Below are 26091 nucleotides of genomic sequence, written 5' to 3'. Positions count from 1 at the left end.
TCGGTGCAAATTGGCCAAGTTAATTTGGACACTTATAGTGTTGGGTGGTGCCTGTCACAACCCACCTTCCCCATCCTTCCACTTTCTACTTACAAGTTTGTCGCCCTACAATCAAGGTAACAAACAGCTGTGTGGACTGCACTGTGATTACCCAAACAAAACTTTGAGCCCCGACTTAGCATCGAACTGACTCACTTATAGATGAGTGAAATGAAGATGATCACAAGAAATAAAACATTATGGTGACACTGAGAGGCGGCCAGACAGGATGCAGGAAGTTTTAGTTCACGCTGACATGGCTGATCCTAAGGACGACGGTGGAGGTAACTTTTAATTCATGTGGTGAATATAGATTTACTTTGGTTACGTTAGATAACATAATAAAAGGAGTATGGTGCAGTATTTAGGAATATTGGTTTACTTACTTTGGAGTGTTCCAGGAGAAAGCAGGAGTCTCATGTCTTACATTTCCTTTCTTTTGTCCTCAGTTTCCGCCACGAACCTAAATTGGTATCAACGTGGGCCCCAGGTCAGTAAAGGTTTATAATGAATGTTTTCCTTAGTTAAGTGTTTACATTAGGTTTTATAACCTTTAATGTTGAGGATTTGTAAATACCTATGAAGCTAGCACACACACACACACACACACACACACACACACACACACATATAGATAAGGTTAAGAAGAGGGAAGGAGAGAAATAAGGGTTAGAAGGAAGAATGAATAAAATAAGGGTAGGAGAGAGAGAGAGAGAGAGAGAGAGAGAGAGAGAGAGAGAGAGAGAGAGAGAGAGAGAGAGAGAGAGAGAGAGAGAGAGAGAGAGAGAGAGAGAGAGAGAGAGAGAGAGAGAGAGAGAGAGAGAGAGAGAGAGAGAGAGAGAGAGAGAGAGAGAGAGAGAGAGAGAGAGAGAGAGAGAGAGAGAGCAGGATGGAGAACCGAGAGGAGGTAAGGAGGGAGAACAACAGCAATAGAAGATAATAAAATAAGAGAACAATAAAAGAGAGAGAGAAAAGTAAGGATAGGAGGAAGGGCGGGGAGAGGCAAGGGAAGGTGGGAGAGGGTAAGAACGACAAGGTAGGAGGGAGAAGTTAGAGGCGACGATAAAGGGAAAAGGGAGAGAGGTTAAAGTACGTGAAAGGAAGAAGAAAGGGTAGAGGGGGGGAGGGAGGGGGAGAGAGGGGGGCAGGGGGAGGAGAAAGAAAAGTAAGAATAGATGAAATGGGGAAGAGGAGGAGGAAGAGGGGAGGGGAGGAGAGAGGTAAGAGGAGAAAGGAGCAAGAGGTAAGGGTAGAGTAAGAAGGGCGAGTGGAGGGGAGGAGGAGAAGGGAGAAAAGTAAGAGTAGATGAAATGGGGAAGAGAGAGCAAAGATTGAGTAAGAAGGAGGAGGGGAGGGAAGGAGGGGAGAAGGAGGCACGGGAGGAGGGAAAGGGGTACGACTAAATGATAAGACTAACATGAGTGAGGGGATGAGGAGGGAGAGGGAGGGGCAGATGGAGGAGAGCGAGAGGTAAGAATACGGTAGGGGACAGGTTAATCAGACAAACTTCAGGTATTTCCATTAGACAGAGCCGCTCAGAAATGATCATCCCCTTAACTTCTTCCCCCAAAACAAGAATCTTTGCGGCAGTTTCTTTTGTGTTGTACCTGTAAAGGTTAAAAATAATGCCCATGCGCTTCTAGCTGAGGAGTAACAACCTTTGGCGAAGTAAGGCAAATTTTGTTTATGTTCATTGGCGCGCCTCCTCGAAGAGACTTATAGGAATTAACCTGTTCAGCTAGTGGGGCGATTGAGGATTAGCCCGCTGAATTTTCTTTATTTAGATGTTGATGAGGAGAGTAGAGGGAAGCTGAGATCATAAATTTGAGTGTATGATTTTTTCTTTTTTGAGTTTCATTTTATTTGGGGGATTTTTTTTTTCTTCATAGGAACAAAAAGCAGCAAACAGCTCTTTCTGCAGCCCTTCTACTGCCTCCTTTACCGTACGATATGTTGGAACTTGTTATAATGAAGCCTTGAGAAAGTAGCACACCTTCCGCCGGTGATTTCATTATTCTCGGTAAACGAACCCGGTAAAAAAATGTAACGTTCTAATCATCACTATCACTGGTTGTCCTCAGAAACAGCGGTGAGGTCAAGCTAGACTTTGAATGTCTGAAAACATAAACATTGAAAGGAGAAACTATGGAAGATGTGAATTTTGCTGAGAAAAGTAAAATGTAAGCAGAATTGTTTAAATGAGAAAATAAAGCATACGGGAGATATATACTAATCGATACACACATTATTTAGGAACTTTTGTCTGTACCTTGAGACTGGCCTCCATCACAGCGCCGTCCATACCCACACAACAGGTCAAGGGCAAAGCAAACACAAACAAACAACAAAAAAACAAGAGCACACAAAACACTGCTCCCACTAAAAGAAGAGGCCAAGAGGATTTTAAAGGAACGCGGTCAATTTAGATTCTCTCTCTCTCTCTCTCTCTCTCTCTCTTTTAAACGCAGCGTCCTTACATGCAATACCTGATCCGCCGCCACTTTTAATATCTTTCAGGAGAACAGTGTGACGATTGATATAAAAAAAATAGTTACCTGATAATCACTTCGTCACTCTAAACTGGAACACATTCATACTAAATCTAACATGACACGCTGGTTAGGAATTCAGCTGTCTTTGTAGCCAACATTATTATGTTTTTCACAGTAAAACAATAAAAGACTTAGAGTAACTAGACTTTATCAGCAAATAACGCTACTTCTTCAATTTTTGTTTGAGATATAATGAACCGGAAAGGATATTAAATGAGCGGTTTGTACACATTAAGGATGCTCATTTGAAACTTATTTTTACTTTGGTTCTTTTCATCACACTGAGATTACACACAGACACACAGTAATAGAAAAGCATTTATTATTACTATTATTATTATTATGATTATTATTATTATTATTATTATTATTATTATTATTATTATTATTATTATTATTATCACCATCTTTATTATATCATCATCATCATCCTTACCACTATAACTGTGCATATCGTTTAATAACAAGCCAAATTATTTAGCTTCGATGTAGAAGAGAAAAAAGGAAAGAAAGAAAATAGATAATAAAAAAAAAATTGGAAGGTAGGAAGGTGGCGGCAGTAGAGTGAGGCGGAAGAGGAAGAAGAGATGAATGGGGAGGAAGAGATTTATAAGGAGAAATGACAGGAAGTGAGGAAGGCAAGGACAGAGGGAAAGAGTTAGGGAGAAGGAAAGGAAGTAAGGGAAGGAAAGGAAATAAGGAAGGAAAAAGTTAGGGAGAAAGGAAAGGAGGTAAGGAAAGGAAAATAAAATAAGGAAAGAATGAGTGAGGAAGAAGGAAGAAAGGAAGGAAGGAAAGGAAATAAGGAAGGAAAAAGTTAGGGAGAAGGAAGGAAGGGAAGGAAGGAAATAAGGAAGGAAAAAGTTAGGGAGGAAGGAAAGGAGGTAAGGAAAGGAAAAGAAAATAAGGAAAGAATGAGTTAGGAAGAACGAAGAAAGGAAGGAAGGAAAGGAAATAAGGAAGGAAAAACTTAGGGAGAAGGAAGGAAGGGAAGGAAAGGAAATAAGGAAGGAAAAAGTTAGGGAGAAAGGAAAGGAAGTAAGGAAAGAAAAATTAATTACGAAAGGAAAGCGCTAGGGAATAGGAAAGCAGGAAGGAAGGATAGAAACAAAGGAGGGAAAAAGTTAGGGAGAAGGAAGGACGCTAGGAAGGAAATAAAATAAAAGGAAGAAAGGAAAAGAAAACAAGGAAAGAAATAATTAAAGACAAGAAAGAAAGTAAGGAGGGAAATAAAATAAAGAAGGAAAAAGTTAGGAAGAAGGCAGGACGCAAGGAAGGAAAGGAAAGGACGGAAAAGGTTAGGGAGAAAGGAAAGGAGGTAAGGAAAAAAATAGGGAAGGAAGGAAAGAAGATAGGATACTTATGAATGGGAGGAGATGAGAACGAGGCGTGAGGGTGACGATGAGGGAGAGAGACTCGAAAATCTGGTATTCATTCATCTTCATTTACCGCCATTAGCAGAGGCCCGAGGAGCTCCCCTTCTTACTCTACCTCCTCTTCCTCCTCCTCCTTTTCCTCCTCCTCGTCCCTATTTTCCTTTCTATATTTTCTTTTTATTCGTAGTCTTTTCTTCCTGTTATCTTCCCATTCCTCCTCTTTCCCTTTTCTTCTTCCATTTATTCTTATTTTCTAAGCTTCCTTTTTCGTTTTGATATTTCTCTTTCCTAGTCCTCGTCCTCGTCCTACTCCTTCTCTTCTTCTTCTTCTTCTTCTTCTTCTTTTTCTCCTCCTTCTTTTTCCTTTTCTTCTTTTTCTCCTCCCCTTCCTTTCTTTCATTCTCCTCACCATATCATTTTTTTCTCTCCTCCCTCTCTCGTGGCATTCATCTGGCCGCTGTTTTTCTTTTTTTCTATCTCGAAACAATTCTTTTTCTTCATTTCATGCGGGAGAATCTCAGTGAACTAATTAAACGTTTTTCTGATATCACGAGAGTATTTTTTCTTCGTCATCGTCTCTCTCTCTCTCTCTCTCACGATACAGTAACAATATTCATATCAATCTAAGCGTAAAATCAATGCATCGTAAAAGCCGTAGCGTGAAACAGAAATCAGGTCATATTAAAATAGCACCCCTCAAAAAAAAGACCTCGCAAAGCATTGAAGGCTATCACGTGACTCTGGAAAGCATATCTCTTTAAAATGTTAATGGCACATACATTTTTTCAAGTCAAACACTATAAATTTAAATAAGTTAACTAAAGTGATAAGGAAAAGCTACAATGTCTATTACTGGTTCTCAGCGTGGCTTGCTAAACCTCGCGACACTGTCCTCATATTCAACATTCTTTGTCAATATTTGTTAACTTAGGGAAATTCACTCCAGCAGAAATCCCCAGGTTGTTTTTTTCTAGATTTTACATTACAAAGAACTTACACACCCCCACTTTCTTCGTAGAGTATTCTAATATATATATATATTTTTTAGATTTTGCGCTGAAAAGACCATTAACGACCTTCAGTTCCTATGAAGAGCCTCCTTACAATTTTTGGTTTAAAATTTTAAGTTTCAAAGACCTTCAGTAGATCCGACACACGATGACGAGCAGTTAATCACAACTCGACTTCTCAGAATTATCCGGCGCTCAGAATAGAAAAAATGTCACTTAATGTCGGAAAATGCCAAGGCGTTCACACGGAATTGTAGAAAAAAATAATCACAGATAATTTTATATCTTCAAATGTCACTGTCTATGAAGTGAATTTGATCTGATACTGTGTCTGATTTTCGGGATTTCTCAAGGCAAAGCAGAAAACAGACCACTAACTAAACCTTCAAGAAAAATATTTGGGAACAGCTTTTTTATACTGAAGGCCAGTCAAGGCCAAGCAAACACAAAGAAACAACAAAAAACAAGAGACACAAAAGAAAAGGCCAAGAGGATTTTCAAAGAAGGCGGTCAATTTAGATTCGAGAGGTGTCTGTGTATGTCTGTATCTCTCTCTCTCTCTCTCTCTCTCTCTCTCTCTCTCTCACACACACACACACACACACACACCACACACACACACACACACACACACACACACACACACACAGTACCACAAAAGCACGTATGAATGTTTCAATTTGCTGACAGGAAATTGAGGTCCCCAATTTTGTCGTCACTCTGCATATTGATTCTTCCACTAGCCTAGCCCTGACTTCCTTGCCAGCCATTGGTGGAGCCCTTTGCGGTCTGAAATATCGGCCCATCTCTCTCTATCTCTCTCTCTCTCTCACGCCAATTATTCCCTATTACTTCATGCTAGTGTTTTTATTTCCTTTTCTCATTCATGAACGCCCTTTTTTTCAATGAATGGAGCTTCGTTTACATTCTAGATTTTTGGTGTTTTACTTAACAGGAGGAGCAGGTTATGTATCAGTGGATCAGTGGGTGTGAGTGAGGTATGCAGTGGTATGTTCATGTGTGCGTGAGATGGGGGAGGGGGTTGAGGTTAGGTGTGTGTAAAATTTATCATATTTGGGTTTCATTCATCTCTTCCGTGGCCAACAAAATTCTGAGTCTAAAAGGAGTGACAAAAAGTGTAAAGGGGGAGGGCGTCTGGTCCGTCTTGCGTGTATAAATATTTTCGTCTCGTGCGGCGCGTGCTGTGCCGTGCCTCTGAATAACCAACGCGTCTCTGCAAGGCTCATGAGACGACCTGGGTAAAATCTGCACAAGTTTGCCGTGTCAGTCTCAGTATGTGGGTCTGAAGTGTTCATACTTTGTGTTCGTGTATACCCTTGTGTTGCTTGTCAGGTGTATTTTTTTTTTTGTGTGTGTGTGTGGGGGTGGTGGTGAGTGTGTGTGTGTGTGTGTGTGTGTGTGTGTGAGTGTAGAGAAACCGGAGGCCATTGAAGGCGTAATTCGTTTCGGTCGAGTGTCACAGAAAGTTATGGGAGTAAACTTTATGACTTTGTAGCTACACCCATATGTCAAACACACACACACACACACACACACACACACACACACACGAAATCCCTTCCTTCCTCCCATTCAACCTCATCCAGAAACACATACCAACACTGCAGAAATTTAATCCCTCCTATGTAGCTTCCACTTTTCTACACGTTTAGTTTACTCTCTTGAAGGTCATTAATGTTTCACGTATAAAAATAAACAAGCAAAAATTAAACAAAAACAGGTGGTGCAAGAATTACAGAAGTGCATATGTAAAATGGAAAGGAAGCAATGGGAGAGGAAGTAAGGGAGAGATGGAGAGAGAGCGAGGGAGAGAGAGGGGGGGGGATATAGGGATGGGAGAGGAACCGATTAGATGGAAAACGTGGAGAAAGAAAGGGAAGAATAAGGAGACAGGAACTCAAAGGAATAAAAAAAAAGGAAAGGGAAAGGAAGGGAAGGGAAATGAAGGGAAGGGAAGGGAAGAGGAAGGAAGGTAAAGTAAGGGGAGGGAAGATAAAGGAAAGAAATTAAAGGATGGAAGGTGGATAAGGAATAAGGGGACGTGACGGGAAGGGAAGGGAAGTGAAGGGAAGGGAAAGTAAGGGAAAGGTAAGGAATAAGGGAAAGGGAAGGGAAGGAAAGGGAAGGAAAAATACATGAACTGAGGGCACGAGGACGTGTCTTCTCGATATGCGGCTCATAAGCTTAATGTCGAGGACGAGTGTCGCCTGAGTCTTGTTCTGAATATTTCATGATGATGCATGGACGAGGGGGAAGGGGAGGGGAGAAAGGGGTGACGGACAGGATGCAAGGGGAAAGGCGAAGAGGAGGCAGGGGGCGAGGCGAAGAGGAGGCAAGGGAAGAGGCGAAGAGGAGACAGGGGAAGGGGCGAGAATGAGAAAGAGGAAGGAGAAGAGGATGCAGGAGGTGGGGAGGAAGGAAGGAGAGGAGGAAATAGGAGGAGGAAAGGAGGAGGGAGAAAGGAGAAGAGGTAGAGGGAGATGTGGAGGAGAGAGAGAGAGAGAGAGAGAGAGAGAGAGAGAGAGAGAGAGAGAGAGAGAGAGAGAGAGAGAGAGAGAGAGAGAGAGAGAGAGAGAGAGAGAGAGAGAAAGGAGAGAAAGAAACAAGGTAAAGGGGAGAGGAAGCAATGGGAGAGGAAGCATGGGAGAGATTGAGGGAGAGAGAGAGGGAGGGGGAGGAACAAATTGATACTCCTGCTCGTCACTTTCAAACTCGCCTGTAACATGACTCTCCCCTCCCCCCTTCCCCCTTCCCCCTCCATCTCCTCCACCCCTTACCCCCCTCTACTTCTCCCTTCCCCTCCCTCTTATTACACAATCATCCACACTTACATTATTTTTTTCTCTTCTCCTTCTTTCCACTGTCACTCAATTGCAAATGCCCTCTATACCCCCTCCCCCTCTATAAATTAACTTCTATTCCCCCTTCACTACACCCTTTCCCTCCCCGTATCACTTAAGTATCCTTCTTCCCCTTCCCCTTGTATTTATTTATTCTGTTCCCCTTCCTATCCCAACTATCCTCCGTTTCATTAAGATATCAAGCTCCCTCTTTTTCCAGTCACCAATCACAGCCCTATCCCCTTATCATTTAATATTCTCCTCCCCCTCCCTCTTGCATTCATGTATTCTATTCCCCTTCCCATCCTCACTATCATTAAGCTATCAAGCCCCCTCTTTATCCACTCCTTAGTCACACACCCTCCCCCCCCTTTTAAAAGTTACACATTGATGATTAGAGTCCGCGGGGATTTGTCAAAGTGGTCTTAAAGTTGTCACTCTAATTTAGTTGATCTTAGTTTTTTGGCTTCTAATTATTGTCATTTTGGTTCCTCTCCAGGCAAATATAGTTGACCAATTTTCATATTATACTCAAGAACAAAGCACCCTGACCTTTTTTTTTCCGATTCCATCATCATCTATTTTTATTTTCCCATTTGTATCCTGTCGTATGAACTAAAGGAACACGTACCTCTCTTTTAAGCATCTCATCAACTAAATGCGTGTATCTTCCATTCAGCTTCGTGTTACGTACTAAAAAAACTTCAACATTTTTTTTTTCTAACATCCCATGAACTTTATTTATATTTCCTTCGTTGAACCCTGTGTGCTGCCTACCTACAAAAAATAACTCAATAACATTTTTTATCGTCAGCAATTCACCCAATTTTTTTACAGTAAAGGAAAAAAATAAGAAAACAATAGTGAAAAAAAAGCGCATATCACTACTTACGAAAGATCAACAGCGCGTGAGTCACAGTATTTCGACATTTGACAAAAAAAAAAAAAAAAGTGCGGAAAAATGAACTCAGGAAATGTCACCTTGGAACCATTTTTGTGCACGTTTTCTTTCGGATATTGTGTTTGTTTGTTTGTGTGTGTGTGTGTGTGTGTGTGTGTGTGTGTGTGTGTGTGTATGTGTGTGTGTGTGTGTGTGTGTGTTTCACTTATGACATTCGACAACAACGAGAACGAAACGAAATGAAGCCTGTCGAGTACGATGTTTTGGGACTTTACACTCTCTCTCTCGATGTTTGGGACTTTACACTCTCTCTCTGTTTCCATTCATTCCGTGTTTCCCTTCCAGCCATTACCATCGCTCTCCCGCTCTTTTCCCCTTCTCTTCCTCTCACCTTCTCCCTCCTCTCTCTCCGCACCCTCGCCCTGTCCTTCCCTCCCTCGGCCTCTCCTTCCCTCCCTCGGCCTCTCCTTCCCTCCCTCGGCCTCTCCTTCCCTCCCTCGGCCTCTCCTTCCCTCCCTCGGCCTCTCCCTCCTTCGCCCTCCCATTTGGTATTCATGTCCTGCCGTATAACAAAAGTTTAACAAGAAAAAAAGTTGCGACCTTATGAAAATCCTCCCAAACAGCGGTGTACAAAAGGCTGTTGATGTGAGGAAGAGAGGGGAGAGAGAGAGACAAGGGAGGAGGAGGAGGATGAGGAGGAGGAGGAGGGAGAGGGAGGGAGGGAGAGAGGGTGCAAGGAGGCAAGAAGAGACAGACTGGAGAGAGGGGAGTGAGGGAGGCAAAGGAATAAGAAGGGAAAGAATCTCTCTCTCTCTCTCTCTCTCTCTCTCTCTCTCTCTCTTATTACCTGCAACATTTCCGAGTTTCTATTACAGATTTCCTACTTTTTTTTCTTTTGTTTCGCATTCCGAGTCGTCCCGGGTCACAGATCTGTTTGCCTTCATTTTTATAATTTGGGTACAACTCGTCTTTCACTCTCTTTCCTTCCCTCCTCCCTCCTCCTCCTCCTCCTCCATCATATCCTCGTCGTGTGTCAGCGAGCAACAAAAGTTACACCCGATCAAAAGTTTCACGCTTAATAAAAGAGAGAGAGAGAGAGAGAGAGAGAGAGAGAGAGAGAGAGAGAGAGAGAGAGAGAGAGAGAGAGAGAGAGAGAGAGAGAGAGAGAGAGAGAGAGAGAGAGAGAATGAATATTGTTCTCTCGTGTCTTATGGCTGTTGTTTTATAAGAAAATACTTTGAAAACTTGTCAACGTGTTCTGAGGCAGCGAGGCTTTGATCGTGAGGAGGAGGAGGAGGAGGAGGAGGAGGAGGAGGAGGAGGAGGAGGAGGAGGAGGAGTAAAAGAAGAAGAAGACTGTGCGTAGTGGCGTGACTGCAGGATAAGCTGTTTGAGGTGGTGAAGAAGGCGCAAGAAGTGAAGCAGGAGCAGGTGTAGGATGTGATGTTGGATGTAGTCTTGGCGATGATGTAAGATGGGGTGGCTTCGGTGGAAAATGTGACGTAAGATGTGGCGGAAGAGATGGCGTGTGAAGTATTGCTGAAGGAGGTGCAGAAGGAGGAAACGGTGATGATGTAGGTGTGGTGTGAACGAGTGGGAATGAATAAGTGTCATACGTGAAGCAGCGTGTAGTGAAGGAGGTGGAATAGTGTCACGCGGGAGGCTGTCGGTAGGTGGCGTGCAAGTTGGTGACGCAGGAATCGGTTTAGAAGTAGAACAGGAGGAAGGGAAAGATTGAATACAGACATTAGAAAAAAAACGGTATTGCGTATTTCCCGGTAAAGATTATGCAAACCAAATAAAAAAAGTAAAGAAAAAAAAATGAAGCTACATCAGAAAACGCCAATCACTATCTCGTCCTTTTTTTTCCTATTCAGATCACTATTTCTGGTAATGCTAAGACGCCATCAGTCAACATTTACCGCATTTTCTCTCTAAAAAAAACATATAAATTGCGTGGAAGCCGATCAAGCCTCCTCAATATCGTTCCGCAACAATTCAGTAACAATCTTTATCTCTAGTATGATTTTACGTTGACAATAAGACGCTAATAATTGATCAACTTAAAGCCAAGTACCGCTGGAAGAACAATGACATGAAGTCGCATCAAGCTTCTTCCATATCGCTCATTAACTTATTTTTCTCCTTCTGTTCCAATTTGTTCCGGGCAACGCGATTTGATTAAGTGAACAAGGGCTGTACTCGTTAACATTCCGGCGCCCCAGCTCACATAGATTTGACAAGGCTTTCGTAGGAGTATTAGGCATTTGCAGAGGTAGTATAGAGGTAGTATAGAGGTAGATATCGCTCATTAACTTATTTTTCTCCTTCTGTTCCAATCTGTTCCGGGCAACGCGAATTGATTAAGTGAACGATGCCCGTACTCGTTAACATTTCCGGCGCCCCAGCTCACACAGATTTGACAAGGCTTTCGTAGGAGTTTTAGGCATTTGCAGAGGTAGTTTTATGACCCTCCTGGTAGTCTGATCATTCTTTTGTGCCATGAACCTCCAAAAAACCCTCATTAGAACGCGACTGATCTCTTTCTCGGCCTTTGGAACTGTTGATGTGAGGAATGGAAGCGTCTGACAATACCTCCTTGCCTTGACTGTACATAAGACACACCAAAACACGTGTACTCGAATCAGTTGACATGTATAAAGTTCACTAACTATCTAATCTCTTCTGACTAACGCATTCCAAGGTCGATCATTCCACTCTTCGTTATATGCGTCCCAGGTGTTTCTCGTTCCCCTGAGACGCTCGTTACTTCGTTATGTGTCTCTCAGGGCTAGGGAGGAGGAGGGTAACGAAGGAAGGACGGAGAGAAAATAGGAGAAAGAAGAATGAAGGTGGAGGGTAAAGAATGAAGAAAGTAGGAACGAAGGAAGGACGGAGAGAAAATAGGGGAAAGAAGAATGAAGGTGGAGGGTAAAGAATGAAGAAAGGAGAGAAAGTAGGGGAAAGATACTAAGCTGGAGGGTACAGAAGGAGGGAGGGAGGGAAAATAAGAGAAGGAAGGATGGGACTGGAGGAGGGTAAGAAAGGAAGGAGGGAAGAAGAAGGACTAATTACGTTTATTTGTTTGTATGCCTCCACAGTTTCTTAGAGCAGCATACGCCAATCATCTGAAATTCTACGTAAAATATGGTCTGAAACCGTAAGAAGCTACAAATATGGTCTCTCTCTCTCTCTCCACCCCTTATGTATATCTCTCCTCCATCAGCTGTGTCCGATTCCTCCGCGGGTTACCATTGATTCTCTCCTTGTCCCTCTGTCTCGCCTCAAAAACTATCTCTTCCTCACTGTCTCACCGTCTGTCTCTCTGTATGTATGTATGTATGTATGCCTGTATGCAGATAGGTATGTATGCATGTATTTATGTATGTGTGTATGTGTACCCTGTATGTATGTTTTTTTGGGGTCTTTGTTGCCTATGTGTTTTTTAAATGATTCTACTTTGTTAGTTTTCTTTGTTTCTTTATCTGTAAGTCTGTATGTGTATGTGTATGTTTGTGTCTGTGTCTGTCTACCGGTCTGTCAGTAAGCTCTCATTTATCTGTATTTTGTATATTTGTTTCTGTATATATTTTTTTCGGTCTGTATCTTTCTGTATCACTGTTCTGTCTGTCTTCGATCGGTCTCTCTCTCTCTCTCTCTCTCTCTCTCCCAGGTGAGGCAGGTGACCCTCCCTCACCTGGCCGTGATTGATGACGCCTCTCCACACCTCCACACTTTGCTCGCTGCCTCGCCACACCGTGACTGATGACTCTCCCTTGACTCTGCTCTCTCGCCCTCTCGCCCTCACCCCTCAACCCTGTCCTTCCCTATACACCTTCTCCTCCACCTCTCCTTCCCCTTTTCCCCTACACCCTGTCCTTCCCTTCACATCCTCTCCCTTTCTCCCTGTTCTTTCCCTCTCATCTTCTCCCTCCTCCCCATCCTTTCCGTCTCATCCTTTCCTTTTTTCCCCATCTATTCCTTTTCATCCTCTCCCCTCATCCCCATCCCTTCCGTTTCACCCACTCCCCTAACCCCTATCTTTCCCTTCACAACCCTCCCCATTGCCCTCTGTCCCATCCCTTCCTCTAATTCTTCCCTCAACCCTGTCTTTCTTCACACCCTCTCCCTCCTCCCCAACCTTTCCCTCTCCCCTCTTCCCTCAACCCTGTCTTTCCTTCACATCCTCTTCCTCCTCCCCATCCCTTCCTCTCACCCTCCCTCAAGCCAGTCCTTCCCTTTTCACCCTCTTCCCTACCTCTCCCCTTTCCTTCTCTTCCCTCAATCCCAGCTTTCCCTTCTGACCCTCTCCCCTCTTCCCTATACATTCCTTCTCACTCTCTCCCCTCAGTCTAATCTCCCCCTTCTTCCCACTCTCCCTCACCCCTTTTCCCTCAGTCTTATCCAACACTCCCTCTCATACCGCTGCACAAGTGCACATACTATCCACTTACTCTCATCCCTCACCCCATACCCCTCACCTCCTCCCCTGACTCTTTCTACCATCGCATACCTTATTACTATTACTATAACTATTACTATAACTATTACTACCTTATTACTATTCCCTTACTAATCTCTCACTCTTCTCTCTTCCCTTCTCTTTTTACTCTCCCTTCCTGACATCTCATCACTCCCCTTCACCTCTCCTCTTCCTTTTCTTCACCCCCTCCCACCCCCTCACACAGTAGCTACCCATCTTGTAGTCTTTTATCTGTCCCTCAATTCATTCGTTTTCCTGTCTTTCTGCAAGTTTGTGGAAATGGTTTGTTTTCTGTCTGATAATCTGTCTTCCTCTCTTGCATCTTTTCTTTTTTTTTCTTTTTCGTTTATCACCTTGTCTCTTCCTGTTTGTTTGTATGTATGTTTATATTTATCTATGTGTGTGTGTGTGTGTGTGTGTGTGTGTGTGTGTGTGTGTGTGTGTGTGTGTGTGTGTGTGTGTGTGTGTGTGTGTGTGTGTGTGTACTTTTTTGATACATCTCTTTATCTGAATCTCTTTCTTTAATGACTTTTTACAGGTTTTCCTCATTAATCTTTTGATATCTTAATTTTCATCGCATTCTCCTTTCCTTTCCTTTCTCTCTCCTCTTTTCCATTCCCTTCCCTTCTTTTCCTTTCCTTTCGATTCTTTTCTTTTCCGTTCCCTCCCTTTCCTGTCCTTTCCTCTCGCATCCTTTCCTTTCCCTTCCTTTTTTCTTCTTTCCTTTCCCTTTATTTTTTTCCCCTACCATTCCGTTTCCATCCTATCCCTCCCATTTACGTTCCTTCTCTTCCTTTCCCATCCCTGTCCACACCACCCCATCCTTCACCTTCCCCTCTGCTCCCTTCCCTTCCTCTCCTTTCCCGTCCCTTCCTCTCCCTTCTCATCCATTCCCTTCCCTTCCTCTCCCTTCTCATCCATTCCCTTCCCTTCCTTTCCCTTCCCTTCCCTTCACTTCACTTTACATCACTTCCCTTCCCTTCCCTTCCCTCCCTTTCCCCTACTGCTTTATCCTAATTTAATTCCTCTCAATGTAACCTTCACACTTCATTTCTCTCTCCCTCTCTCACCTTATCTCTCTCTCCCTTCCTGTCTCCTCCTCTCTCTTGCCTCCTTCCTTACCATCACCCATCCACCCTTCCTCCACCCTTCCCTCCCACCCTCCACCCTTCCCTCCATCTCTCCCTCCCCCCCATTATAAAATACGCCAATATTACTTGAGCGCTTTAATGAGATAATCTGTTTTACCTGAGTGATAATTTAATTCCGGGTTCCATAGAGTTGGGCCAATATCCTCCCCCTTCACCCTACTCCTTCTTCCTTTCAATCCTTCTTTTCCCCTCCTACCCCCTCAGCTCCTCCTCCTCCTCCTCCTCCTCCTCCTCCTTCCTTCTAAACGGATATTTTAGGTGTGTTCGATTTTATTTGTTTGTTTGTTTGCGTGTGGTTGACGTTATATTGTTTTTTTTATGTTCTTTTCTTTAATTATTGTTATTGATTAGTTTTGTTCTGTGGAGATGAGGTTATTGTATTACTATTTAATTTACACGCTATATTTGAAAAAAGTATCAATATATTAGATATTCCTCTCTCTCTCTCTCTCTCTCTCTCTCTCTCTACACAAATACACAAACATACACACAAAAAATACTCTCATTCTTTCTCATCTCATTACAGCGTCTCTCTCTCTCTCTCTCTCTCTCTCTCTCTCTCTTCCCATTCCTCCTTTCCTCCCTAGGGCCTCTTCTTCCCCCTCTCCCTCTATTTACATATAAGTTATTCCGAAAGCAAATAGGAAAGATTTTAAAATAGGGGAGCAGCATACGACGAGATGCTTGCCTTCCTCCCTCCCTCCCTCGCCCTCTCCGCTCCCTCGTCCACTTATGAAAGGGGTGAAGGAAGTTGTATAGGCGAGTGAGGGAAGAGAGAGGAGGGCGTGGGAGAGGGTGAGAGTCGGCAGTGGAGGCGTGTATGAGATTGTCCAATACATCCCAAGAAATTATAGCCCAGTGTGTGAGTGTGTGTGTGTGTGTGTGTGTGTGTGTGTGTGTGTGGATGAAAAGAGGAAAGGTGACAGAGTGTAGCAGAAAAGAGAGAGAGAGAGAGAGAGAGAGAGAGAGAGAGAGAGAGAGAGAGAGAGAGAGAGAGAGAGAGAGAGAGAGAGAGAGAGAGAGAGAGAGAGAGAGTGCCAGGCCTCGACAAAAACACACACACGCCTTATTCGGCTCTGTTGCTCGCGTGCCGCCGAAGAGCCAGACCGAGAGCCAGACCAGAGCCACACCGCTGCGCTCCCCCCTAACAACCCTCTCCTTACAACGGGAATACGATTATCTCCTTCTTAGGTCTCGTCTTTCTCTTTTCTTCTTATCCCTTCTCCTTCTCCTGCTGTTATTATTGATTACTCTCTTTCTATATATATTGTCACTACTACTACTACTACTACTACTACTACTACTATTACTACTATTACTGCTACAATTACTACTCGTGGTCCTGCTTAACGCCCAATTTCTATTCTACCTCCTCCTCCTCCTCCTCCTCCTCCTCCTTCTTCTTCTTCTTCTCCTCCTCCTCTTAAATATTACCCTCTTTTTCTCGCTTCGCCGCTTGAAAAGAATAGCCTAGTAGCCTTCCCAGAGCTCATGGCAAAGAAAAAAGCTTGACGAGGTGGCCTGTGATTACCGATGCATTGCCTCTTACCTGAAATGTCGTGTCCCTCAGGTGTGGCCACAGGTATAATTTTCAGTGGTGTTCGTGTTTGTGGGGGATGTGTGGCAGTCTCTCGTCTGTTCTGTTCTGTTCTCTCTCTCTCTCTCTCTCTCTCTCTCTCTCTCTCTCTCTCTGCGACTCCTATCCTCCTTCATCACCTCCTTTCCTTTCTCTTTCTTTCCCTTCCCTTCCCTTTCCTTCCTTCCCTTCCCTAACTTTCCTATCCTGTCCTTTCCTTTCCTTTCTCTTCCCATCCCATCCCATCCCATCCCATCCCATCCCATCCCATCCCATTCCCTCCCTTCCCTGTTATTTCATTCCCATCCCTTCCATCCCCTTCCTTACCCTTCCCTCTCTTTCTCTTCCCTTACATATCCAAACCATCCACATTGCAACATCATCATCTTCCTCCCCTTAGATCCTCCCCTCTCTCCCCCTTCCCATTCCCACTCCCCCACCCTATCCCTTCCCTACCCTCACCCTATCCCTTCCCTCGCCACTCTTCCCCGTCTTACCCCTTTCCTCAGACTTGGGAGAGTTAGCGGAAACGAAAAAAAAAATGTATATCACAAAGCTCCCGCCAGCCTTGACCGCGCATATACTTTCTTGTTTAGGGCCGAAGTTTTGTAATTATTTTAAGCCGAAGTAATCCCAGCGAAGGTGTAGCATCCCTTAATTACCAGCCACCTGAGGAGCCTTGGAGGGCACAAGGGGAGAGAGAGAGAGAGGGAAGGAGAGAGAGAGTATCCAGAGAGAGAGAGAGAGAGAGAGAGAGAGAGAGAGAGAGAGAGAGAGAGAGAGAGAGAGAGAGAGAGAGAGAGAGAGAGAGAGAGAGAGAGAGAGAGAGAGAGAGAGAGAGAGAGAGAGAGAGAGAGAGAGAGAGAGAGAGAGAGAGAGAGAGAGAGAGAGAGAGAGAGAGAGAGAGAGAGGAAAAGCGAAAAAGGTTTGTTATTTTGGAGTTGGGGATGAAGATGGAGATGTAAAAAGGTAGATAAATGAGAGTAAACGAAAATCGAAGCACATAAGAAAATAAGTAGGATTGACAGGTTGTTAGGAGAGTCAATTTAATGGGGAAAACGTTTAAAAGTGTTGTTTTGTGTTGTGGATTAAGAAGAGAACGGAAGAAAACGTAGATAAACTAGAAGAAGAAAATGTCAGGTTGTTGTGAGTGGTGTGATGATGGAGGAGAGAAGAAAAGTGTGGTTATTTTGGATTGTGGATTAAGAAGAGGACGGAAAAGAACCTAAATAAACTGGGAGAAGAAAATGTCAGGTTGTTGTGAGTGGTGTGATGATGGAGGAGAGAAAAAAAGTGTGGTTATTTTGGATTGTGGATTAAGAAGAGGACGGAAAAGAACGTAAATAAACTGGAAGAAGAAAATGTCAGGTTGTTGTGAGTAGTGTGATGATGGAGGAGAGAAAAAAAGTGTGGTTATTTTGGATTGTGGATTAAGAAGAGGACGGAAAAGAACGTAGATAAACTGGAAGAAGAAAATGTCAGGTTGTTGTGAGTGGTGTGATGATGGAGGAGAGAAAAAAAGTGTGGTTATTTTGGATTGTGGATTAAGAAGAGGACGGAAAAGAACGTAAATAAAATGGGAGTAGAAAATGACAAGTTGTTGTGAGTGGTGTCGATGATGGAGAAGAAAAGTGTATTATTGGGTTGTGGATAATGATGGGAACGGAAAAGAAAGTTGCTAATTAGTGAGGAAAGTACGGTAACTTGTTGTGGGTGTTATGGTTCATGGGAAAAAGAAGAAAAATGTTGCTCTGGATTGTGGAGAGAGGAGAAGAAAAAAAAATGATGCATGGATAAATTGTAGGTAAAGTAATGATCGATGTTATAGTGATGGATAAAGAAGTAGGAGGTAATATATATGGTTTATGTTTTGTGGGTACAGGATGGGGGTTCGTGGAGGCTTCCTGGTAATGGCGAGACGAAAGAACAATGATGAATTACCAAACGCATAACTCGTGGCCAGGAGTCTTTTAGGAGAACGGAATGAGGTAACGGAAGAAAGCTGAGGTCTAAAAATACGCAGTAGGTGTGAGGCAGCAATGGGAGTTCGCAAAGTAGTTAAGAGAGCCAATACTATCACTAAAAGAAATCACAAGTTAATGGAAAGAGAATTAATAATGGTCCGTTTCATCTTTCCCCTAACCTTTCATCCCAACGTTTACATTTTTTTACAACAACGGAGACGGCTTAAGGGCAAAAAAAAAAAAAGTGTGGAAAAAAAGCCTGCTACTCACCGCTCCCACATATTTTATCCTTCCTCGCATCTCTTCTTTCGGTAACAACTTATTACCCTCAACACTTATTCGCAAGATGTCGTCACTGTTAACCACTTGACTGCGGATTTCCTACAAGTAGATCTCACCAAGCTACAGGAATGGAACAAAAAGTGGCTGCTACAATTAAATGAAGAAAATGCAAAGTCCTGTACCTTGGGAGGGGATAACCAGCACACCAATACCACATAGGAAATACTCCACTATCCACCACACAGGCTGAGAAAGACCTGGGAGTATACGTTACCAGGCTACCAGTGAAGGCGAAATCCGTGCCAATCGCAGCAGACGGGTTAAGCCCCAAAAGCGGCAGAAATCAGGTCATTACAATACAAATGAAAAATGTTACTTATCCGTACCTGAAAGTACTCATGAGGGATCAAGAAATATTAGAAAGTTTCCAAATCATCACTATTAGCATTATCTTTCTTTCCACTAGTATTAAAGAGATTACAAATAAGAACGAAATGTAATATGGTGTGTGTGTGTGTGTGCGTGTGTGTGTGTGTGTGTGTGTGTGTAAGGAGGACAAGGAAAGACAAACGAAACATTATGAGACGCAACCTTCCTCATTACCTCCTCCTCCTTCCTTCCTTTCCTCCTCCTTCCTCCTTCTCTCCTCCTCACTCACTCTCTATCGCAGCTGGTGATGGTGTAGACTGTGATTAGACCTCTCCTCGTCTCAGCTGCTCTTCTAAAGCATCATAGACAAAACCATTCCAATTTAAAACATATGAATGAAATAAAAAGAGAGAGAGAGAGAGAGAGAGAGAGAGAGAGAGAGAGAGAGAGAGAGAGAGAGAGAGAGAGAGAGAGAGAGTATATTATGCTGTGTTACTTTAGGATTGTTAGGTTCTTTGAGGGTCAGTCTTTAGGGGAGGAGAAGGGAGAGAGAGAGATGGAAGAAGGGAGAGAAGGAGGGCGAGGGAGGGGAATCAGGGAGAGAAAAGGGAGACGGAGGGTGAGAAATGGACGAGAAGGAAGAGATGGGGAAAGAGATGGATTAGGAGAGGGAGGAAGAGAAAGAGGGAGATGGAGGGAGAGAAGGAGGAGGAGAGGGAGGAGGGCAAGGAAGGGAGTCGAAGGAAGAGATGGAGAGAGAGAAGGGGAAGAAGCAGGGAGAAAAGGAAGAAAATAAGAAGAGGGGGGAAAAGCAGGGAGCGAGGGAGGGGATATTTACTTGTTTGGTTCTGTCTGTAAGTGTGTGTGTGTGTATGTGTGTGTGTGTGTGTGTGTGTGTGTGTGTGTGTGTGTTTGGTTAGTGCTTATTTGTTTGTTTATTTTTCTTTCTTTCTGAAGTTTCTATATGTGGGTGTCTTTCTCTATCTGTCTGTCTGTCTGTCTGTCCATTCGTATGACTTGTTGGTTATCTGTCTGTCTGTCTTATGTCTCTCTCTCTCTCTCTCTCTCTCTCTCTCTCTCTCTCTCTCCAATAAAAAAGGGCTGAATCATTAAAGTCCAATAAACTTGCTTTTTTCACTGAGGTAAGAAAGTTCTAAAGTTTCTGCCAAGTGTGAGGAGGAGGAGGGAGGAGGAGGAGGAGGAGGAGGAGAGAAGGTAGAGGAGGAGGATGATGATGATGATGAGGGAGGAGGAGGAGGAGGAGGAGGAGGTGGAGGAGGAGGAGGGAGGAGAAGAAAAGGAGGACCATATAGCAGGATAGAGAGAGAGAGAGAGAGAGAGAGAGAGAGAGATGCATATTTTCATGTAGCTAATAGAAATACTGACGGTGACACACACACACACACACACACACACACACACACACACACACATGCACACACACACACACATGATATTAAGGTTTTAATACACTGATATATTTTCGTAATTACTTTTTCTTGCCTAGTAATAGTTTTGTTACTTCCTTCTTGTTGTAGTTATTTCTAATTTGTCCGTTGACTCTCTCTCTCTCTCTCTCTCTAAATGTCGTCGCCTCCTTGTTTGTTTCGTTCTTTTCTTATGTGTCCTAGTTTCCTTTCTTATCATATGTCCATTTTTCCTTTTATTTATTTATTTTTCATTTTTTTCCCTTTTACTCCTGTTTCCATTTCCGTTCGAAGATCAGCGTATTTATCATTCGTCCTGATAACATACGATTAATGTATTGATGTAGAATTTACTCTGTTCTGGAGTGTTCGCATTGTCCACAATAAGAGCGGTTTCGTAATGTAAACGTGTTGGGCTGTGTCCGTAGAGTTTACCGCATCACCACCTAGGTTCCGCCGGAAATACACACTCTTGTCATCTAGCCATATGAGGGTCGACGCAATCTGGAAGAAATTTTCCTAAGAGACCTACTGTTGATCATTAAGCTTGTGCTAAATATGGCACGTGATTTACCGGAAATTCTTTGTTGTAACCATCTGGCATGAGAGGTGCTCTAATTAAAACAGATTAATGAACACATGTAACCCAACAGTACGGGTAATAGATCTAAAATTTTAATGAAAACTAATGAGGAATCCAGTCAAGCAAGAGAGCCGTTAGATGAACACTTCGTTTGGGTAGACTAAAGTAATATTTTTTACATGAATAATTTTCCGTTCCATGTTTTCTCTATTTTTTTCCCTATACATCTACTCCTCTCTCACATATGGATTTATATAACGTATGTTATTATAAACACACACCAAGTTGATATTTTCTGTTATTCATTCTCGAGCAAAATGTTTATATAAGCAATTTCTTCAGAGTTCCAACTTGAGGAATTTCATTAAAGAAAATATTTCCTTAGAATAATTTTCCACCTGAAGGGCTCAGGCGACAGATATTAAGAGGAGGATATTTACGCACAAGCTTCATGAGGGAGGCCCCATACCTGCGTTGAAGGGAGAGACAGAGTAGCAGCTGTGAGGGACGATACCTTGGCGTGTGGCGGTGGCTGGTGCGAATGGTAAAAAGATTCGTAATGAGAGATGTGATTGATGGCCGGAACAAAAAATAAATAAATAAATATAAAAAAAAAAGAACTGAACATATGGAGATTTTTACAGTATTCTTATCGCTTATACTTTCGATAGTATTAGAAGAGCGAGTTCAGAAGGATAAAAAGTTCGATCTGGGACAAGACTGTATGTGGGAGTCAGTAAGAAGTAAGGTGGTGTGAAGAGGGTTCACCACTGAAGGGAAGGGATGGAGGCTTAACTAGTATCCAACCACATGCTGACTGCTACCACCGCCAGGACCATCAATTACCCCATCGTCCCTTCACCTCCACCACACCACCACCACCACCACCACCACACTGGTGCATACACCCAGCTAACACCTGATATATTGAGCCATTTATCAGAAATTTCATTAAATGTTTCCATTGAAAATCTGTGTGTGTTTCCTCCACTCCTCCACCGCCTCCTCTTCCTCCTCCTACCTCTTCCCACTCCTATTCCTCCTCCTCCCTCCTTCCTCTTTCTTTCTCCTCCTCCTCCCTCTCTCTTTTACAATTTCTTTTACTTATGTTATTACTTCGCTTCTCACCTCCTTTCCTTCCTTTTCTCATAACTCTTTCTTCCAAATTTTTCCTTCTCTGCTTTTATTCTGTAACGCAAATATTTTCTTGTTTAACACTTCCAACCTTCTTTCTTTACCTTATTCTCTATTCTGTATTTTCTACATTTTTTTCTTTACTTTTTTTGCTGTTCTTCCTCATTCTCTTTTCATTTTTCTCACTTCATTGTTTTCTTTTGTCCTTTTATCCTTTCACCTCCTTTATCCTCAATCCCTCCTCCTCCTCCTCCTACTCCTCCTCCTCCTCCTCCTCCTCCTCATGTTCTCCTTCGGCTATCTTCTCTAGTCTTCTTTTCCTTCATTCCATCTCATTCTTTTCATCTCTCCTTCACTCTTTCTTTGTTATTTCTTCTTTTCGCCCTTGTTATTCCTCCGCTCTCCGCTCTCCGCTCTCCGCCTCCTCCTCCTCCCTCCTCCTCCTCTTCTTCCTCCTCCTCTATTGAAGGAAGATTGTAGCCCTTCTGTTACCCAAGACAGGAATATTCTGGCAGGATATTGTGTGGTCCGCTTATTATGCCTGACTCTGCATTCTTCCAGTGTTATATTTTATGCTATTACAGCGTTCGGGCCTCTCATCCTTCCTCTCCTCCTCCTTCTATTCCATCTCATTCTCCAGGTTACCACAAGGCCGATAGATAGGTTTACGGATAGATAAATGTATAGAGGACGGTAGAGGGAAGATGCGTTTACAAATGTTGTTCTTATATATAAACAGATTCTCTCTCTCTCTCTCTCTCTCTCTCTCTCGCACGTAATACAGATTGGAGCACCTTTTTTCTCTCCTCCCTCTTCATTCATTCTGTTCACCCTCGCACACTCTCTGCCGCCTCCTGTCAGCAGTGAGAGGATATTACATTAGTCACCCATCCATTTCTTTCCTCCAGTGGCAGTTTTTTCCTTCCGCTTTCTCCTAGACACATTAGCACCTTCCGTCATATCCTGCATCCCCTCACCCACTTCTCCCCTTTCCTCCCTCTCCCTCCTCCTTTCTTTCTCTCTCCTCCTTATGAGCAATTCTCCACTTTCCAACACTCTCTCCCTAAATCTGGTCTTGCATCTTGACGGGGTAAGAATCGTACTATGTCTCTGTTAAGTAAGGAGGAAGGAAGGAAAAGGAAGGGGAGGAAGGTAGCAAGTGGGAGGAAGGTGGGGAGAAGAAGGTAGGGGGTTGTTTGTAGAAGGAAGGAAGGAAGGAGAGGAAGGAAGGTTAGGGTAGAGAACTGGGGAGAGGAGGAGGAAGGAAGTGGAGAGAGAGGAGGAGGGAAGGAGGAGAGACAGACCGGCGAGTTATTGAAGGAAAGAATGAAGGAATGAGGGAAAAATAAAAACAATATCAGAGGAAACGGAGATATTAATGGAAAAAGGAGAAAAAAATGTATCACGGGTGTCTCTTAACATTACTCTTTCCATCACTTGCCATTTTTTTCTCCATTTCTTCCCAATTTGTTCTACGCCATCACCTTCCCCTCTCGCTACAGACCTCCTCCTTCACTTCCCCATTCTCCCTTTTATCCCTAACCTTCTTTTTGCTCAGTACTTCCTATCCCTATCCCTTTACCCATCACCCTTTCCTTACCATCCTTCCACCCTTTCACCCACTGTCTTTTTCACCCTTCATCTCCCCTTCACCTTCCTACCCATCACCTCATTTCACCTTCACCGTCCGTTCTTTCATTTCCCATATTGCCCATCACTGCTAAGCCTCTCTTTCATCTCCCTTGCCAGCATCTTCCACCTTTCCATCTTCATCCTACTCATCACCTTTCCTTCCCTCCTCCTCTTTATCCTTCATATTCCTTCGCACCTCCTATGTTCTTATCTCTCATCTTCCTCTTTACTTCCCATCCTACTCTTCGCCTCCCATCTTTCCCTTCATCTCCCTCCCTCATCACGTCACCCATCACACAACACGTCAATCTTCAAGGGGAGAAGGGAAGAGGAGGAGAGGGGCGAGGAGGCAGAGAAGAGAGGAGAGGGAGAGAAAGATGAGAGGGAGGAGAGGGAGGGATAAGGTGGTGAGATATACGGAAGGAAGAAGGGAAAGAAAGTGTGGGTGATGAAAACGTAGACAAGGAAATGGTGTTGAGAGGGGGGAAGGAAGGAGAGGGAGGGAGAGTTGTAGAAGAGATAGGGAGGTGGCGGAGAGGGATGAGGATGAAGACAAAGATGGTGGGGAGAAGAAAGGGCTGGGATGGGGTGAAAAATATAGGGGGGAGAGAGAGAGAGAGAGAGAGAGAGAGAGAGAGAGAGAGAGAGAGAGAGAGAGAGAGAGAGAGAGAGAGAGAGAGAGAGAGAGAGAGAGAGACAGATGGAGAAAGGGAGACGTAGGTGAGAGGGAGAGAGCGAGGAGAGGGATGACGGATGCAGGCAGAAGAAAGTCCTAAGTAGGGAGTGGAGGAAGGTTGTGGAGAGATGAGAAAAAACGAGAAGAGAGGGAGAGAAAAAAAGAGGCAACTAAGTAGATTAAAAGTAAAAAAGAAAAGAAAAGTACACTAAGGTTACAATATTAAATCCCCCTATTCATGAGTGGATTCTGTTATATTTTATCATGAAGTAATTGTTGCTGACTTAAGTTAATAGAAATCAGCAGGCGTTCGATATTTCCTACGACGACTATTTAAGTGTTGATTTTACCTGGTCTTAAAAACTACCTTGAGCTTAAAACTGTATATTTACGATGAAAAACAAAAACAAAAAGACAACACACACCAAAATAAAATTACATTCCATCCCTCAATCCTTCTCTCCTTCCTCTTCCCTCATTCCTTCCCCTGTCTCATTCTTCCCGTCACTCCCTCCTCTCCAATAGTCATTCCCTCTCTACAGCATCCTTCATTCCTCTCCTTACGTCTTTACATCCTCCCCTTCCCCTTCTCAATCACACCCTTCTACCAATGCTAACTTATTTCTTCCCTTCCTTCCGACTTCCCTCCTTTAGAAAGCGAGAGAGAGAGAGAGAGAGAGAGAGAGAGAGAGAGAGAGAGAAATCATGCAGATCATCTCACATACATTATCAAAAGCTTATCTTGCTTGGCCTTCGATCGTCTTTACACAGGTTTCCCCTAGAAGACACGGATGCGGTTTATTTTCGAGCACTCCGTTATTGTTAGGGTCATGTAGTGAAGTGGCGGACAGATTATTAAGTGGTTTACCCTGTATGGCGCCGCTGCTGGGTCGCTTGATGTTATGAGTATGCTTCGTAACCATCCTTTACTTCTCCTTCTCCTTCTTCTCAATTGCGTGTGCTTGCTTTCGAGAGTCTATTTGATTTTCCTTACGTCACTTCATTCTTCATTCACCCCTTTCCACTTTCCTCTTATTTTTTCCTCTTGCTTTATCTTTTTTTCTTCTTCCTTCTCCTTGCTTCTTTTTCACGTTCCTTCACTTCCTATTCGTTTCTTTATCTTTGCCTTCATTCCTTGCTATGTCTCCCGTCTTTTTATTCCTCATTCTTTCCTTTCTCTTTCCTTCCTTTATTCCTAACTCCTTCTTTTCTCTTCGCTTCTAATCCTGGTTATTATTGTCTCATGTCTCTTTATTTCTCACACATTCCTTTATCTTCCTTTCCTTTATTCCCGACTCCTTCCTTTTCCTTCGCTTCCAATCCTGGTTATTATTGTCTCATGTCTCTTTGTCTCTCATTCATTTCTTTCTCTTCACATTCACTCCTTGTTTCCTCTTCACATTCCTTTCTTCCTTACTCATCTATTCATCCTTTTTTTCCACTTTCTCTATTTCCCTATGTGCCTTTCCTTTGTCCCCTTCTTCTCTTTGCATATGAATCCTGCTCTTCCATGTTTCTTCTTTCTATCTTTCTCCTCCTTCATCTCGTCTCGATCTTCTCTCATCCTTGTCTTCCCATCCCACTTTCCTTCCCTCTTTGCCTCTTTCTTGTTCATCCACCTCTTCCTTGCATATGAATTTTGCTATCTCTTTGTTCCTCTCATCTCTCTCTCTCTCTCTCTCTCTCTCTCTCTCTCTCATCTACTCCTTCGCCGTCTCCTTCTCCTCCTCCTGTTCTGCCTCATCTACTCACCACAGTTCAGTTATCTAGTTTCCTATTATCTCTTCTACTATTCCTCTAGTGTTTCTCTGTTTATCATCCTTCTTCTTTTTCCTTTTTCCTTCGTTGTCTGTTCTTCTTGACCCTTCTTTTCATTTATTTAATCTTCCTTTTCATTATTTTCCTTTCTTTTCTCATCGCATTCATTCAGTGTATTTTCATTTCTGTTCCTTATATTCATGTCTTTCTATTCGTCCTTCTCCGCATCTTTTTCTTTAATTCTCCGTTTGTTCATCCTCGTTCTTCTCTGTTTCCTTAGTCCTATTTCGTTATCCTACTCCTCCTTCTCCTCCTCAT

At 43.2% G+C, this 26091-nt stretch overlaps 1 protein-coding gene across 1 annotated transcript in view; it reads left to right on the top strand.

The window, feature by feature from the left end:
• Window positions 1–295: 295 nt before the first annotated feature.
• The window catches only part of LOC127007553 (lachesin-like), a 61396-nt gene continuing 35600 nt past the window's right edge, over window positions 296–26091 (top strand). The window contains exon 1 of the mRNA XM_050878723.1: window positions 296–323. Coding sequence (XP_050734680.1) covers window positions 296–323 — 28 coding nt within the window. The remainder of the gene's footprint in view (window positions 324–26091) is intronic.

The sequence above is a fragment of the Eriocheir sinensis genome, chromosome 35 (assembly GCF_024679095.1).
Source record: "Eriocheir sinensis breed Jianghai 21 chromosome 35, ASM2467909v1, whole genome shotgun sequence".
In the NCBI taxonomy this organism is placed as follows: Eukaryota; Metazoa; Arthropoda; class Malacostraca; order Decapoda; family Varunidae; genus Eriocheir; species Eriocheir sinensis.
This window is presented reverse-complemented; position numbering and strand designations above follow the sequence as displayed.